At 43.0% G+C, this 17,162-nt stretch overlaps 1 protein-coding gene across 1 annotated transcript in view; it reads left to right on the top strand.

Moving 5' to 3' along the window:
* Positions 1 to 17,162, top strand: part of TDP1 (tyrosyl-DNA phosphodiesterase 1) — a 179,561-nt gene that overhangs the window by 4,443 nt on the left and 157,956 nt on the right. Inside the window, exons 3-4 of the mRNA XM_030215270.1 lie at positions 2,693 to 2,736; positions 7,249 to 7,304. Coding sequence (XP_030071130.1) covers positions 2,693 to 2,736; positions 7,249 to 7,304 — 100 coding nt within the window. The remainder of the gene's footprint in view (positions 1 to 2,692; positions 2,737 to 7,248; positions 7,305 to 17,162) is intronic.

Genomic DNA, 17,162 nt, shown 5'->3' with positions numbered 1-17,162 from the left:
AACTAGAGAGCACGCAATGAAGTTACAAAGTAGTAAATTTAAAACGAATCGGAGAAAATATTTCTTCTCTCAATGTGTAATTAAACTCTGGAATTCAGTTCCAGAGAATGTAGTAAAAGCGGTTAGCTTAGCGAAGTTTAAAAAAAAGATTTGGCTAGCTTCCTAAAGGAAAAAGTCCATAAACGAGGAAAATCCACTGCTTATTTCTAGAATAAGCAGCATAAAATATATTATACTGTTTTGGGATCTTTCCAGATACTTGTGACCTGGATTAGCCACTGTTGGAAACAAGATGCTGGGCTTGATGGACCATCAGTCTGTCCCAGTATGGCAATACTTACGTACGTGCTGCTATTCTATAATTTGAATGTGCAGGTGTCGTGTACATTTGGCCCTCACCTTATACAATAAGGGGGAATGTCGTCTTTCCCAGTACTATTTTCAGTTCTCACTGTAGCGTAAGTCCAGGAATTTTTGCACACAGAAGCTTCAGCATAGTTTGATTCATGTGGCATATAGCTCAGTAAAAGGTGGAGTGGGCTGTATTCCCTCAGGTGTCCTTATCAATATATATAAACGGCGAGTGACCGTACTCACCGCAAATGCGCAGTAGAGACTTCCCTCTCTGTCCTGCCCCCGCGTCAATACGTGATGACGGGGGGGGGGGCGGGACAGAGAGGGAAACTGCGCCGCCGACGTTGCTACTGCTCCCTCCCCCCACTCGGAGTCGCCGCCGTCACCCCTCCACCCGGCCCGGGCCCTCCCTTCCCTTCCCTTCTGAACTTACAGATCCATTCGCTGAACGCAGCAACGCACATCAGCTGAGCTGCAGTGAGCCCTTCCTTCTTTGCCTGTGGCCCCGCCCTCCTGTGACGTAACGTCAGCGAGGGCGGGACACACACAGGCAGAGAAGGAAGGGGCAGCTCAGCTGATGTGCGTTGCCTGCGTTCGGCGAATGGATCTGTAAGTTCAGAAGTGAAGAGAGGGCCCGGACCAGGTGGAGGGGTGGCGGCGGCGACGACTTCGAGGGGGGGGGAGCGGTGGCGACTTCGCGGGGGGGGGGGGGAGGGGAGCGGTGGTGACCGCGGGGGGAGGAAAACCTCTATACCAGCCCGTTTTTACGGGCTCAACGGCTAGTCAAACATATAAACGGCGAGTGACCGTACTCACTCGCAAATGCGCAGTAGAGACCTCTGCCCCGCCCCCACGTCAATACGTGATGACGGGGGGCGGAACACAGAGGGTCTGTACTGCGCATTGCTGAGGGAGGGACACCGCCGTCTAACGCTCCCCCCACCCGAGTCGCCGCCGCCACCCACCTTCTACCCGGTCGGGCCCTCGCTCCACTATTGAAACAGCGAGGGTCCGGGAACGCAGCACTGAGCTCTGCTGAGCTGCCGACATCGCCCTTCCTTCTTCTTCTCTGCCTCTGTCCCGCCCTCCACGACGTTACGTCACACGAGGGCGGGACAGGCAGCTGCAGGCAGAGAAGAAGAACGAAGGCCGACGTCGGCAGCTCAGCAGAGCTCAGTGCTGCGTTCCCGGACCCTCGCTGTTTCAATAGTGGAGCGAGGGCCCGACCGGGTAGAAGGTGGGTGGTGACGGCTCGGTGGTGGGGGCGCGAACTCGGAGGGGGAGGGCAGCGGCGAACTCGGCTGTGGGGGCGGGCCTTTCAACCCCCCCTTCCTATAATAGCCCGTTTTTACGGGCTCAAAGTCTAGTGTATTTTATAAGAGGCTCCATGATCAGCAGAGCCTTCTATAAAATATTTGAATTGTGAACATTCTGACCTGGATATCCCAGTTTGTACATAGATTCCCTTTTTGATATCAAGCCTGTAATATGCAAACAGGTTCTTGAGGGTGCTTAAACTTCTGAGAAGATAAATTTCTTGAATCACAGAGAGCTACCTTTTCTGTCTAGTTTCTCTGGATTTAACACCCATCTTAGGCATTGTAGGAGGCTTTATATGCACCTGACTCAACTTCTTGTTTCTAACAGATTTTTCTAACTGTTCCTGTGAGTTAGTTGTCTGTCAAGTCACTAACTAATTGATGCTTTTCATTTTTTTGAAGATGCATTTACCAGAATTTAATAATGCCTGTATCTAGTGCTTGAGGTGATTTTACAGTCATTGAAACAAACCAATGACACATCAAAATGCAGAATAAAACCCCACAAAATTATAAGTAACATTGCATAGTAACAGTAAAGTGGCAGCCTCTAGAGATTAAGAATCATAATAATAAATATAACCAGGATCTAGGATGCAGGCTTTGCAGTTTTTGCGAAATTGCAGGTACTTTATTTCTCTTTTTGATTAAAAAAAATCTTGTAGTTCACTTTTCATAGTTAAAAATGGAGGATACCAAACACAAGATACCGTGATCTGCCTATGACATTGGCGTTATTGTTCTCAGTATGTTTGTTTACTCAGTTGTTTGGATAAAGGTGAGCTATAAATAATAAAAATATAAAACATAAAGTTAAAAAGCCATAAATCCACTAAGTACAATCACAGTCACATAAAGACTAAAAATGATTTAATAAACAGCAGATCAGTACTACCAGTATACTTGAATGTCTTGAATTTTTAATACCAGACTTTTATAAACACTGAAAACATCCAAATGTGTCAGCATCATGTAATAAGATGTTAAAACTAAGTTCATATATTTTTTTTCCCCCCCAGACATTTTATCTCCACTGTTTGGGACTCTTGTATCTTCTGTACAGGTGAGCTGATAATTTTGAAGTTTTTGTAGATTACACTTAAAAAGTAGTACTTAGAAAGAAAGTTGAGAGCTTTTCATTATGGGCTTGGTGCAATAATTTTCCGCTGCTTAATTTGAAAACTTTGCAAGTAAAAGTGTTTTCTTTTTTAGCCAATAAAATCCTGAACTGAGGCTAATGTGAGCCTTGTGTAATTACCATTAATGGGTATATAGTAACATAATGTGCATTTTCTGGTGCTGCAAACCCACAGTGTTGAAAAGGTTTAGTCACCACTGGTTAGATTGTATGGTTCAATGAATCTCTAAGGGGGTGTTTTACTAAGCCGCAGTAGAAATAAACTGGCGGTAAATGCCGAGATGCCCATAGGAATTGTCACGAAATTAGCCACCAACCTGGGGTTCCCCACGGCCACTTAGAGAATCTATCCCCAGCATAGCTGAGGTCATTCTGCACCTGCCACTTGTGCTTTACACTAGTACCCACCTCCCACCGACTAGGTCACAAGTGCCTCTAGGCGAGTCTCCCGCTCTCAAATTATCCCCAGTGATTTCTAGGTTACTGGAGGTCACACTCCCAGTGGTCCTACAGTTCCTAGGAAGCACTCACATACCCAACACACAAACCACCAGAATTCTTTATCAGTCCAGACAAGCAGAGTCAACAAACTAATAGTGTTTATTGTCACAGAACTTGGAACAGTGAAACAGAAAAAGTGGAGGAGTGGCCTAGTGGTTAGGGTTTTGGACTTTGGTCTTGGGGAACTGAGTTCGATTCCCACTTCAGGCACAGGCAGCTCCTTGTGACTCTGGGCAAGTCACTTAATCCTCCATTGTCCCATGTAAGCCACATTGAGCCTGCCATGAGTGGCAAAGCGTGGGGTACAAATGTAACTAAAAAAAAAAAAAAAAAACAGGTAACTGAAATATGGATCAGTTATAACAACACCAACTAAACATCTGTTTACTTTCTAAGTAGTACCTGCGGAGATCAGGACACATAGCTGCTCACCAGTTATCAAATATAACTTTTTACAGGGCTTCAGCAAAGGTACCTTTCTCTCTCTCTCTCCCCTCCCAGGCTGAAACTACAGCAAAAGCCAGTAGCTCCTGGGTAACTTCAAACTCCAGGCCAATTGGAGCTCAGAACAACAGTATTTGAAAATAGCTGGCTACATCACTGCATTAATTTCCACTTTCTCTGTGTTAACTAAATAAGGAAAGGTCAGTTCTCGGTAACAGCTTTAAGCATAAACATGCACCATCTGCTGGCCAAACTAGAGAAATACATTGCAGGAAAATATCAAAACAATTGTCACCGGCTTAGAACACACTCTTCTGTCACAGGAATATAATGGGTGTCTCGGCGTGTACCGCCAGCTGATTTCTGCCGTGAGCTAAAAACGCTACCACGTCTTAGTAAAAGATTCCTTAAATGAAGAAATACTGACCACCTCTGCATTTTAGTTCGTTAAATCCAGCATCTTTCTGCAGCTTTTAAAATTACTATTAACTGATTTTAACAAATTGAAAATAATGAAAAAACTGAATATGATGTGTAAACGTTTGGGCACCCTTCCAGATCATTCAGTCATTACTTTTTTTTTTTTTTTTTTAAGGTGTTAATGAGGCCCAAAAAGTTGATTGGCTCATTAGGTCTTCAAATTAGTTAGATGAAGACAATTTAATGATTTTAATAAATACTCTGACCCTTAGGTTGTGATGATTTTGTTTACTTTGAAGAACTATGAGCTCTAAGTAGCAGTCTGAGGCCCCGATGCTCGGAAGCAAATGCAGGCGCGAGAGGCCATTAGCGCTGAACTAGCTCCCACATTTGCTATCGCATAATGCACAGATGGCTCTAGCACGGGGAACAACGAGTGCGCAGAGGGATACCGCAAATACTGTTTAAATTAGATGATTTGTTATTTCTTCTGATGCTCAACGAAGAGCGCTCTGACGAAGGATGCCCTTAATACCGGGAACCTAACGCCAGTTTGGAGCTGGCATTAGGTGTCTGGAGAGACCATGCCTCTTTAAAAAGACAGCTCCAGCATACTGCAATAATGGAGAGCCTTCTTAATTTATTTATTTATTGCATTTGTATCCCACATTTTCCCACCTCTTTGCAGGCTCAATGTGGCTTACAATAATCGTGAATAATGGAAATATGTTAGAAAGTAGACATTTAGTTTTACAGCTGATTACCAAGACATAATCATGTTCTACGTGTGGCACTATTGTCACTTTACTAGTGTTTGAGGCGTCAATGCAGCAGTTTTATTTTACATTAAAAAAAAATACCGTATTTTTCGGACTATAAGACGCACCGGACCATAAGACACACCTAGGTTTTAGAGGAGGGAAATAGGAAAAAAAATTTTTTCCTTTTTCCCCTCCTCTAAAACCTAGGTGCTCCGGTGCATCTTGTCCGAGTTTTGGATCGCCGTCCCCTACTTACGCGATGCCATGTTCCCTGGTGGTCTAGTGACGTCGGGGCAGGAAAGAGCCCCCTCTTTCCTGCCCATCGCGCTGCTCTCCATGCTCCTGACTGCTTCCTGACGGTCTCGGCGAGATTCAAAATGGCTGCCGAGAATCAGCAGCGCGATGGGCAGGAAAGAGGGGGCTCTTTCCTGCCCCGACGTCACTAGACCACCAGGGAACATGGCATCGCGTAAGTAGGGGACGGCGATCCAAAACTCGCTACCTTCGGACTATAAGACGCACCCCCCATTTTCCTCCCAAATTTTTGGGCAAAAAAGTGCCTCTTATAGTCCGAAAAATACGGTAATCAAGAAACGGAGAAGCCAACTAACTTTTTTTTTTTTAAGGGCTGGATTTATTTCCCTTCAGCAGCACTTACCAGCAGCTCTTCCTCCTCCCCCTCTGGTGTTTTGGGCATGCAGGAGTTTTCGTCATATGTGTAGTATCTCCCTTTGGCCGGTGGAAAACCGCGGTTCCTTCACACAGTTCTTGTGCACAACTTCTGGGCATGTCTCCCCCACCTTAACTTCCCAATGCTCAGCGCTGACAACATGCATAAAATTTGCATGCCATTAGCGCTGAGCATTGAGAAGTTCTTTTTCCGCTCTGTAATGGCGGCATTTTCCGGTGCTGTTTTGTACAGCGCTGGAGTTTGAGAGCGTTTGAAAATAAAGATTATTTAGTCGTATAAAGTAGAGGAAGGCTGTATAAAAATCAAGATGCTTCCAGCTAGCGATGTTCAACTGTTAGAAACATAAAGAAATAGAATGGTGGTTTCCAAACTGTGGGTCAGGATCTCAAATCGGGTCATGTCATCCATGGATAGAGTCACAAATACATTGCTGCTGTCCTTCTCTCCAAATGTCTGTGATGAATGCCCAGTAACATAGTAAATGACGGCAGATAAAAGACCTGTACGGTCCATCCAGTCTGCCCAACAAGATAAACTCATTTTACATGGTATGTGATACTTTATATGTATACCCGAATTTAGTAACAGTCAAGATGGGGCCTGTGACTGAGTGAATGTTCACAGGCCCTCTGTCCTTATTTATGGATCTCTTGTTAGAGTGGAAACCCATGGGAAAATACCGGGGTGTCTGAGCACACTGGCCCACGGGGCCCTTTCCAGACTGCTGGTGCTACCTTCATACTTTTGATCAGTAGAGGGGGGCAAGTGGATGAGGTTGGGAGGGTAGTAGAGAGGTGTTACTTGGTTTCATAATCTGGGGTTGTGTAAATTAAGTTCCTTAGCACCTGCAGCAGATGAATTCAGAGACTTTTGTGGGTTGTGACCATCTACTGGCAGGTGGAGATATAGAGAGCACAGAACTCTGTCTGATAGGACGGTATGATCCTTGGCTAGTCAGAATTTCCTTGTCATTTATACCAGACCAGTCCACACTAAGGGGTTATGTCCATCCACCAGCAAAAGGAGACAAAATAGTTCCCTTAAGGGTATCGTGCAGCCTGGAATGTTCAGTATTTTCTCTGTCTCCTAGCGGATGGTGAATGGATTGTGCAGCTCATCTTGTGGAAGCCCAGACAAAATGTAATGAAGACGGCAAACAAGAGGCTATGCTTGGAAGCCACACAGACGTGCCAAGTGGCACAGCATCTTAGAAATATTCATCAGATTTATAAAAATAGAGCTATTTACATTGGCACCTAAGAGTATGAGTTTCTTTGGGTCCTAGAAGTTTTTTTGCAGGATTGTTACTAGAGTGCCAATGAGGCATATTTTCAAAGCACTTAGCCTCCCAAAGTTCCATAGAAACCTATGGAACTTAGCCTCCCAAAATGCTTTGAAAATATGCCTCTATATCTCCTATAAAGAATGCATTTTTTGTGAGATACTTCTTCCTAAGAAATATTGCATAGCTTTAACTTTTTAATATTTCCTGTAAGCTACTAATGTTTCTTAGAGACCAGGACTACTTTCCTAGTGCTATTGTTTATCTTAATCTAAAGTGGCTTAATACAGTGTAAATATTTTAGTGTTGACCTTTCCTTTTTTCCCTTCCCTCCAAAGTTTAATTATTGCATAGATGTCGCATGGCTTATAAAACAGTATCCAGAAGAATCCAGGTAATTTTGTTTTTCTTCAGATAATTGCACCATTTTTATTCACCAAACTTGTTTTTATGGAGATGTTATCTTTCTATTTAGGAGTGGTTTTAGGGTTTGATTCATTACATAGTAACATAATAGCAGGCAAGGGTTGTAAGGCCCATCTAGTCTGTTTATTTTCTTCCTTTTGCAGTGAAATGTTATCCACTTGGTCTCTGATTCCCCCCCCTCCCCCTTTCACTTCTTTGTAAATAAGCAGTGGAGTACCAAGAGTCTGCAGTGTTTGGGGTCATGTTCACATATATGGATCTACACCACCAAAACACCTCTTTCCCCCCCCCCCCCCCCGCCTGCTCATCCCCAGGCAGTCCCTTTCCAGCTGGCAGTGCAGCAGCCCTAGTGATTCTCTAGTCACCCATGCCTCTCCAGCCCACATGCTCTCCTGCCCATATGGTTCACAGCTTAGATCAGCTGCTTGACATTCCTAGTACTCTGCAAACAGGAAGAGATGCTGGCAACACGAAGAAAGGGTTAGAGAAGCACCTAGCCTGCCACACCACCAACTCCGCTCTCTTGCTGTCGGCTGACATGAGACATATAAATTATATCCTGAAATAGCTGATAAGCACTATCTTAAACAATGCCTTAATAAAATGATGGTCTCTCATATAATTGTAGTGTCACCATCAATACAGCCAATAGTGTCTTATCTGATAATTAGGCTCTTATGAAGTATAATCATTGAAACATTGTATGCCATGACGCCTTCAGTAAAATCCTTGTGTTTAGTGCATATACATAACAATCATAGTCCCATATTCTTTCTAAATATCCAGTATAAGTGAGACCACTTATCTGGAGCAGCCACACCATCAAGGTCCTTCAGCTGGCAAGGCCAACTCAACTGTAGTCCCCAAAACCTGACTCTGCTGAGTTTCATTATACACTACTTTATGGGTTGGGGAATCTTCCACTGTTTTTTTGGACAGTAGGAGATTCCCCAGTATCTTCTATCACGGATTTTTTGGATTAAGCTGAGATCAGACAGCAGAGAGTAAGGTGGGAGAAAAAATAATAGGAGATGGGCATTGCCTGAAAACAGTGGGTAGAGGCAACATCTCTGTAACAGCAACCCAACTTCCTTCAGTGCCAATTGCCAGGTACATTATGAAGTAATATCCTCCAGCAGGCCTTCTCAGGAGTGTAGCCCTCATGCTCTGGAATTTACTACTTCTACTTCAGAAAGCAGATGAAAGCCTTGCTGTTCTTTCAAGCCTTTAATATATATGATGACCAATGACATATCAAAATGCAGAATAAAACCCCACAAAATTATAAGCAACATTGTACAGTAACAGTAAAATGGCAACCCCTAGAGATTAAGAATCATAATAATAAATATAACCAGGATCTAGGATGCAGGCTTTGCAGTTTTTGCAAAATTGCAGGTACTTTATTTCTCTTTTTGATTAAAAAAAATCTTGTAGTTCACTTTTCATAGTTAAAAATGGAGGATACCAAACACAAGATACCGTGATCTGCCTATGACATTGGCGTTATTGTTCTCAGTATGTTTGTTTACTCAGTTGTTTGGATAAAGGTGAGCTATAAATAATAAAAATATAAAACATAAAGTTAAAAAGCCATAAATCCACTAAGTACAATCACAGTCACATAAAGACTAAAAATGATTTAATAAACAGCAGATCAGTACTACCAGTATACTTGAATGTACACTTATTCTGTACCTGGACTAGCTAGCTAGCTACATACCCGGCATCTTAGATCAGTTCCTTATCTTGTTTAACTGTACAAAGAACTTACCTTGAATATAGCCACCCACCTATTTATCCCAACTGACTCTACCGCCCATCTTGTCCCCATCTATATATCTACACTTGGCTTCTCGGCTACGTGGTAAGCTGTATTGTAGAAAACCATTAACTTCATATCTGTTGTTTGAATGTTCTAATGCATGTTAGGTGTTTCATTAGTATTATGCTGATATATTATATCTCTTCTTTTGAATTTCAGTGCTCTTAAATGGGTATATTTTTGATACTGTTTCATGGTAGTTTTATTAGGTTTTAATTTGCTATTTTTCAAGTTTACTTCATTTATTGTATTTGTTTATAATTGGTCATTTTACCATTGGTATGCTGTTAACAGAATTGTAATTTTTATGTTACAAACTGTACCTGCTGTACAATGCCTTGGGTGAATTTCTTCGTATTACTACTACTACTATTTAGCATTTCTAAAGCGCTACAAAGCGTACGTAGCGCTGCACAAACATAGAAGAAAGACAGTCCCTGCTCAAAGAGCTATGTAATAAAAGTGAGCCAAGTATAGGACAATCAAGCCATTGTGACATCACTGATGAGGTTGGCTCTTATTGGTGGCTGAGGCATTATGACATCACAATATTAGCTCTGGTTACAAGAGACTACTACGACTACTATTTATCACTTCTATAGTGCTACAAGGCGTACGCAGTGCTGCACAAACATAGAAGAAAGACAGTCCCTGCTCAAAGAGCTTACAATCTAATAGACAAAAAATAAATAAAGTAATCAAATCAATTAATGTGAACGGGAAGGAAGAGAGGAGGGTAGGTGGAGGCGAGTGGTTACAAGGCGGTTAATAAATCCCAATAAATAAATAATACAGAACCATTCAAAAAGACCATTCAGAGCCTATAGCAGACCTGCAATACCATAAAAGAACTACCAAGATTCAAACAGCAGCAACCTTACCCTACCTGTGAAAAGGCAGCCCTACAAATATTACATTGTGCCCTAGAACACCAGTATACCTATTACTACTACTATTTAACATTTCTAAAGCGCTACTAGGGTTACGCAGCGCTGTACAATTTAACATGGAAGGACAGTCCCTGCTCAAGGAGCTTACAATCTAAAAGACAGGTGTACAATCTAAAGACAATCTAAACAATCTAAAGACAAGTGTAGAGGCCGTCTGATAGGGCATACTATATTTCACGAAAGGTTAGGTGCCGAAAGCAGCATTGAAGAGGTGAGTTTTAAGCAGAGATTTGAAGATGGGTAGGGAGGGGGCTTGGCGTAGGGGTTGAGGAAGATTGTTCCAAGCATAGGGTGAGGCAAGGCAGAATGAGCGGAGCCTGGAGTTGGCAGTGGTGGAGAAGGGAACTGAAAGGAGGGATTTGTCCTGAGCGGAGGTTATGGGCGGGAACATAGGGGGAGATGAGGGTAGAGAGGTAGTGAGGAGCTGCAGACCGGGTGCATTTGTAGGTAAGGAGGAGAATCTTGAATTGTATGCGGTATCTGATCGGAAGCCAGTGAAGTGACTTGAGGAGAGGGGTGATATGAGTATATCGGTTCTGGCGGAATATAAGACGTGCGGCAGCGTTCTGAACGGATTGAAGGGGGGATAGATGGCTAAGTGGGAGGCCGGTGAGCAGTAAGTTGCAGTAGTCAAGGCGAGAGGTAATGAGAGCGTGGACGAGAGTTCGTGTGGTGTGCTCAGATAGGAAAGGGCGAATTTTGCTGATGTTGAAGAGGAAGAAGCGACAGGTCTCGGCAGTCTGTTAGATATGCGCAGAGAAGGAGAGGGAGGAATCGAAGATGACTCAGAGGTTGCGGGCAGATGGGACGGGGTGGACGAGGGTGGGAAAACAGAACAAGCAGGACTGCTACAGATTTCTACACTAAAATAACATGCTAGCAGAATCGTTGACTTCGGTGACACAAGTTCGCTTAAATGACAGCCGGTTGAAGATGTTTCAGGTGGAGAGTGCTGGGTTATGGCATCAGTTGTCGTAGAATATCCGTAAATTGGAAAATTATTAAGTTCTGGAAACATTTAAAGGTGTTTCTGTTTGCCGGTGCCTTTGATTTGAATTACGAGTGACTGCTGAGATTGGGTTTATTGATAATGGGGATTGTAATGTCTTGTTGATTTTGTGGGAGGAAATGATTTTATGTATGGGGATGTAATTTTAGGCATATGTGATATAATGCTAGTATGTTGTCAGTTATTTCTTAGGAAAATGTGGGAGAGAGTTTCTGGAAGCCAAATTTAGGCTTTTAGGTAGAAAGCTCAAATCCAGAACCTCTAGGGTAGCATTTTCTGAAGTGCTACCCGTTCCACGCGCAGGGCCCAAGAGACAGGCAGCACTTTGGAGTCTCAATGCGTGGACGAGACAATGGTGTAGGGAGGAGGGTTTTAGATTTGTTAGGAACTGGGCAACATTCTGGCGAAGGGGGAGCCTATTCCAAAAGGATGGGCTCCACCCTAACCATGGTGGGACCAGGCTGCTGGCATCGGCATTTAAAAAGGAGATAGAGCAGCTTTTAAACTAAAAATTGGGGGGAAGGCCGACAGTTGCTTAAAACGCATGTTTCAGAATAAGGTATCTTTTAAAGATATCGCCAAAACAGGGAAGATAGGGTATCCTGATAGTGAGGTTGCAAAAGAGACCATAGTAGATCTGATGTCTTTAAATAAAACTCAGCCAAAAGATTGCACATTAATACTGTCAAGTACTGAGCATGAAGTAAATAGGAACAACAAATATATTTTGAAATGTCTATATGCGAATGCCAGAAGCCTAAGAAATAAGATGGGAGAGTTAGAATATATTGTACTAAATGAAAAAAATAGATATAATAGGCATCTCTGAGACCTGGTGGAAGGAGGATAACCAGTGGGACACTGTCGTACTGGGGTACAAATTATATCGTAGTGATAGGGTGGATTGAATTGGTGGAGGGGTAGCATTGTATGTTAAGGAGGGCCTTGAATCAAATAGATTGAAAATTCTGCAGGAAACAAAACACATCTTGGAATCCCTGTGGATTGAAATTCCGTGTGTAAAAGGGGAAAAGGATAGTGATAGGAGTGTACTACCATCCACCTGGCCAGGATGAACAGATGGATGTAGAAATGTTATTGGAAATTAGGGAGGCTAACAAACTGGGCAACACGATAATAATGGGTGATTTCAATTACCCTGATATTGACTGGGTAAATGTAACATCAGGGCATGCTAGGTAGGTAAAGTTCCTTGATAAAATCAAGGATTGCTTTATGGAGCAGCTGGTACAGGAGCCGACAAGAGAAGGAAATATTCCAGACCTAGTCCTTAGTGGAGTGCATCATCTGGTGCAGGAGGTAATGGTGATGGGGCCACTTGATAACAGTGATCATAATATGATCAGATTTGATATTAGCTTTGGAGTAAGTATAATCAGGAAATCCAATACGTTGGTGTTTAACTTTCAAAAAGGAGGCTATGATAAAATGAGAAGAACGGTGAAAAAAAAACTTAGAGGAGCAGCTGTGAGGGTCAAAAATGTACATCAGGTGTGGATGCTGTTCAAAAATACCATCCTGGAAACCCAGGCCAAATATATTCTGCATATTAAAAAAGGAGGGAGGAAGACCAAATGACAGCCGGCATGGTTAAAAAGTGAGGTGAAGGAAGCTATTAGAACTAAAAGAAAATTCTTCTGAAAATGGAAGAAGGAACCGACTGAAAATAATAAAAAACAGCATAAGGAATGTCAAGTCAAATGCAAAGTGCTGATAAGGAAGGCTAAGAGGACTTTGTAAAAAAAAGATTGTGTTGGAGGCAAAAACATATAGTAAAAAATGTTTTTAGGTATATTTAAAAGCAAGAAGCTGGCAAAAGAATCAGTTGGACCCCTAGATGACCGAGGGGTAAAAGAGGCGCTCAGGGAAGACAAAGCCATAGCGGAGAGATTGAATTAATTCTTTGCTTCGGTCTTCACTGAGGAAGATTTGGGAGAGATACCGGTGCCAGAAATGGTATTCAAAGCTGACGAGTCAGAGACACTGAATGAAATCTCTATAAACCTAGAGGATGTAATGGGGCAATTTGACAAATTGAAGAGTAGCAAATCTCCAGGACCAGATGGTATTCATTTTAGAGTACTGATAGAATTAAAAAATGAACTGGTGGAACTATTGTTAGTATTATGTAATTTATCTTTAAAATCGAGCGTGGCACCGGAAGATTGGAGGGTGGCCCATGTAACGCCGATATTTAATAAAGGTTCCAGTGAGGATCCGTGGAATTATAGACCGGCGAGCCTGACATCGGTGCCAGGCAAAACGGTAGAGACTAATATAAAGAAGAAAATTACAGAGCATATTATTTTATGTTATTTCACTTCCTTCCGGCCCTCGTTTATAACTCCTGCTGTTTGCTCTCCTCCCCAGATGTTCCTTATTCTCTGTTCTGACCTTGAATTTGTATGTTCTAAATAAATAAATATTCAAAAGCATGGATTAATGAGACAAAGCCAACATGGATTTAGTGAAGGGAAATCTTGCCTCACCAATCTATTACATTTCTTTGAAGGGGTGAACAAATATGTGGATAAAGGTGAGCCGGTTGATAATGTATATCTGGATTTTCAAAAGGCGTTTGAAAGACTCCAGAGGAAATTGGAGAGTCGTGGGATAGGAGGTAGTGTCCTATTGTGGATTAAAAACTGGTTAAAGAGAGAAAACAGAGAGTAGGGTTAAATAGTCAGTATTCTCAGTGGAGAAGGGTAGTTAGTGGGGTTCTTCAGGGGTCTGTACTGGGGCCGCTGCTTTTTAACATATTTATAAATGACCTAGAGATGGGAGTAACTAGTGAGGTAATTAAATTTGCTGACGACACAAAGTTATTCAAAGTTGTTAAATCGAGAGAGGATTGTGAAAAATTACAAGAGGACTCTGTATGAGACTAGGAGACTGGACGGCTAAATGGCACTTGACGTTTAATGTGAGCAAGTGTAAAGTGATGCATGTGGGAAAGAGGAAGCCAAACTATAGCTACATAATATAAGGTTCCGTGTTAGGAGTCACCGACCAAGAAAGGGATCTCGACATCGTCGTTGATGATACGTTGAAATCCTCTGCACAGTGTGCTGCGGTTGCTAAGAAAGCAAATATGATGTTAGGTATTATTAGAAAAGGAAAGGAAAACAAAAGTGAGGACATTATAATGCCTTTGTATCGGTCCATGGTGCGACCGCACCTCAAATATTGTGTTCAATTCTGGTCGCTGCATCTCAAAAAAGTGGAATTAGAAAAAGTACAGAGAAAGGTGACGAAAATGATAAAGGGGATGGGACGACTTCCCTATGAGGAAAGGCTGAAGCGTCTAGGGCTCTTCAGCTTGGAGAAGAGATGGCTGAGGGGAGATATAATGGAGGTCTATAAAATAATGAGTGGAGTAGGTAGATGTGAATCATTTGTTTATTGTTTCCAAAAATACTAGGACTTGGGGGGCATGCGATGAAGCTACAAAGTAGTAAATTTAATATGAATGAGAAATTTTCTTCATTCAATGTAATTAAATCAGAGAATGTGGTAAAGGCGGTTAGTTTAGTGGGGTTTAAAAAGGGTCTGGATGGCTTCCTAAGGAAAAGTCCATAGACCATTATTAAATTGTCTTGGGGAAAATCTACTGTACTCTGCACAGTCCCAACTGATACCTCCCCACTTTTCATTAGAACTCCAGCTTCTTACCTTCAGGAATGACCTTGAAATCCGATGAGTTTACCATTTCTCTGGACTCTTCCCTGCCTTGCTGATACGCACCTCAGCGGTCTGCATAGCATCCTTTGGCATCCCATACCTTGATCTCAGTGAGGAGGGCGGGCTCTATGCATCAGGGCTCCGTGAGACCTCTAGCAAATGTCAAACCATCGCCACCTAACAATTCATTAAGTAGCGATGCCAAAGTGAAAAAAGCATTGTAAGTTGTTATAAGTGGATGTTTTCCGTCGGGATTTAGGAAGCTTGGGGGAAGGGGGGAATAGCTTCTTAGGTTCCCCCTTTGTTTAGGAGCCACCAAGGAAAATTTGCAATGGAAAATTATAAAATAAGGCAACAGTTGTAAGAGTTGAACCCTTATAGCCAAACATTTCTGATCAGGTGGCAGCCATCTTGGATTGCAAGTGACATATTTGTAAACCGCCCAGATGGAGTTACTGATGGTGTGGGGTGTATCAAGTCATGAATTCAACTTGGAAACATCACACACACATTGGTTTCTTTCTCCTTTCTTCTCTTTCAGTTGAGGTAGCTAGTGGGAATGACCTGTTGAACTGACTTTTGACACCTCTCATAGATGAAGTTTGCATAAGTTCCCTCTAACATAATTTAGGAAAGACTGAAGACTTTACATGAGATGCATCTATGTGTATGTGCTTGGGGGGGGGGGGGTTCTTTTTTTGTTGGTGGTGGTATGTTATGCTAATATGCATCTATATGTATTAGTATACATTGAGGCGTATTTTCAAAGCACTTAGCCTTACAAAGTTCCATAGGTTACGATGGAACTTTGTAAGGCTAAGTGCTTTGAAAATTAACCCCATTGCTAGTTATATATTTGTATGCTTCGCTGTGGGATTTCAATAGAGACCTCTAAAAATTAAAAATCTAATATAATAAAACGCACCGTGAACATTGTGAGGACAAAGATTCTGAAGTCACAACACACGATAAAGGGTTCATGGTTTCATGGTGGTGAAGCCATCCGACCTATCAGAAGGGACCTATCAGAAGGGACCTATCAGAAGGGACCTATCAGAAGGGGCTTGCCCACTAACAAAGCAGAACTGTTACCAGGCAACGGAATGCGACATAGAACTCACCTATCAGAAGAAAAAAACAGAAGAAGGGAGGAGCATTCAGCTGTAGAATGCCTCATTGTCTGAGCAGCACAGAGAGCAGACGAACACCGCTGGAAACAGAGAATATCCCAGCACTGGGTATGTACACAAATATTGTTGTTGGACCCGGGGAAACAGGAGTACAGCGTGCCCCTCGCCATCTGCAACATGCGCCGCCACCTGCAAAAATTAAACCCGACCTAGCCTGCATCACAGACTGACCCAGGCAGGGGGAGGAGTGTTTCCCTACTCCTCCCCAGCCTAGGATTCGGTAGAGACTGGCTGGCAAACTGCTTGAATATACAAAACCGCTAACTCCTTCAATATACAAAACCGGAGGCAACAAAGAAAAAAAAAAAAGAAGCGTGCCCCTCGCCATCTGCGACGTGTGCCGCCACCTGCAAAAATTAAACCCGACCTAGCCTGCATCACAGACTGTCCCAGCCTAGGATTCGGTACAGATTGGCTGGCAAACTGCTTGAATATACAAAACCGCTAACTCCTTCAATATACAAAACCGGAGGCAACAAAGAAAAAAAAAAAAGAAGCGTGCCCCTCGCCATCTGCGACGTGTGCCGCCACCTGCAAAAATTAAACCCGACCTAGCCTGCATCACAGACTGACCCAGGCGGGGGAGGAGTAGGATTCGGTACAGACTGGCTGGCAAACTGCTTGAATATACAAAACCGCTAACTCTTTCAATATACAAAACCGGAGGCAACAAAGAAAAAAAAACATTATCACGCACGTGCACATAACTGGAACACCTCCCCCCCCCTTCAACTTCTCACAAACCAAGCAACCCAGGACATGCAAAACCATCCCCCGCCTGAAAAAACCCGTCACCCACCTCGAGGATGCACACACCGCGCTGCTTCCCGCTGCGCATTCGTCCTGCATCGTTCCTACGCTGCTGCCCTATAACGAACCGAAAGAGTGGCGTACTCTCCCTTCCGCAAACCACACCACCCAAAACAAGACGCCGCTGCTTGCCACAAGGACCAAAAATACCGTTAAAACCGACGGCCCCAGACAGTGCTGCTCTCCCGCCAACCAACAAAAAACATCCCCGGCATAAGGCAACCCCTAACCCACCTCCAGGATTCCCCGACCTCAATCACCCCGGGAAAAGACAGTGCCACTTCATACAGTGCTTTTCTCTTCAAAGGAAAAACTACAGGAGAAAAAAAAAACTACATGC

This window comes from Microcaecilia unicolor, chromosome 9, assembly GCF_901765095.1.
Source record: "Microcaecilia unicolor chromosome 9, aMicUni1.1, whole genome shotgun sequence".
Taxonomy (NCBI): Eukaryota; Metazoa; Chordata; class Amphibia; order Gymnophiona; family Siphonopidae; genus Microcaecilia; species Microcaecilia unicolor.
Note: the sequence above shows the minus strand (reverse complement) of the source record. Positions and strands in the feature narration are given on the sequence as shown.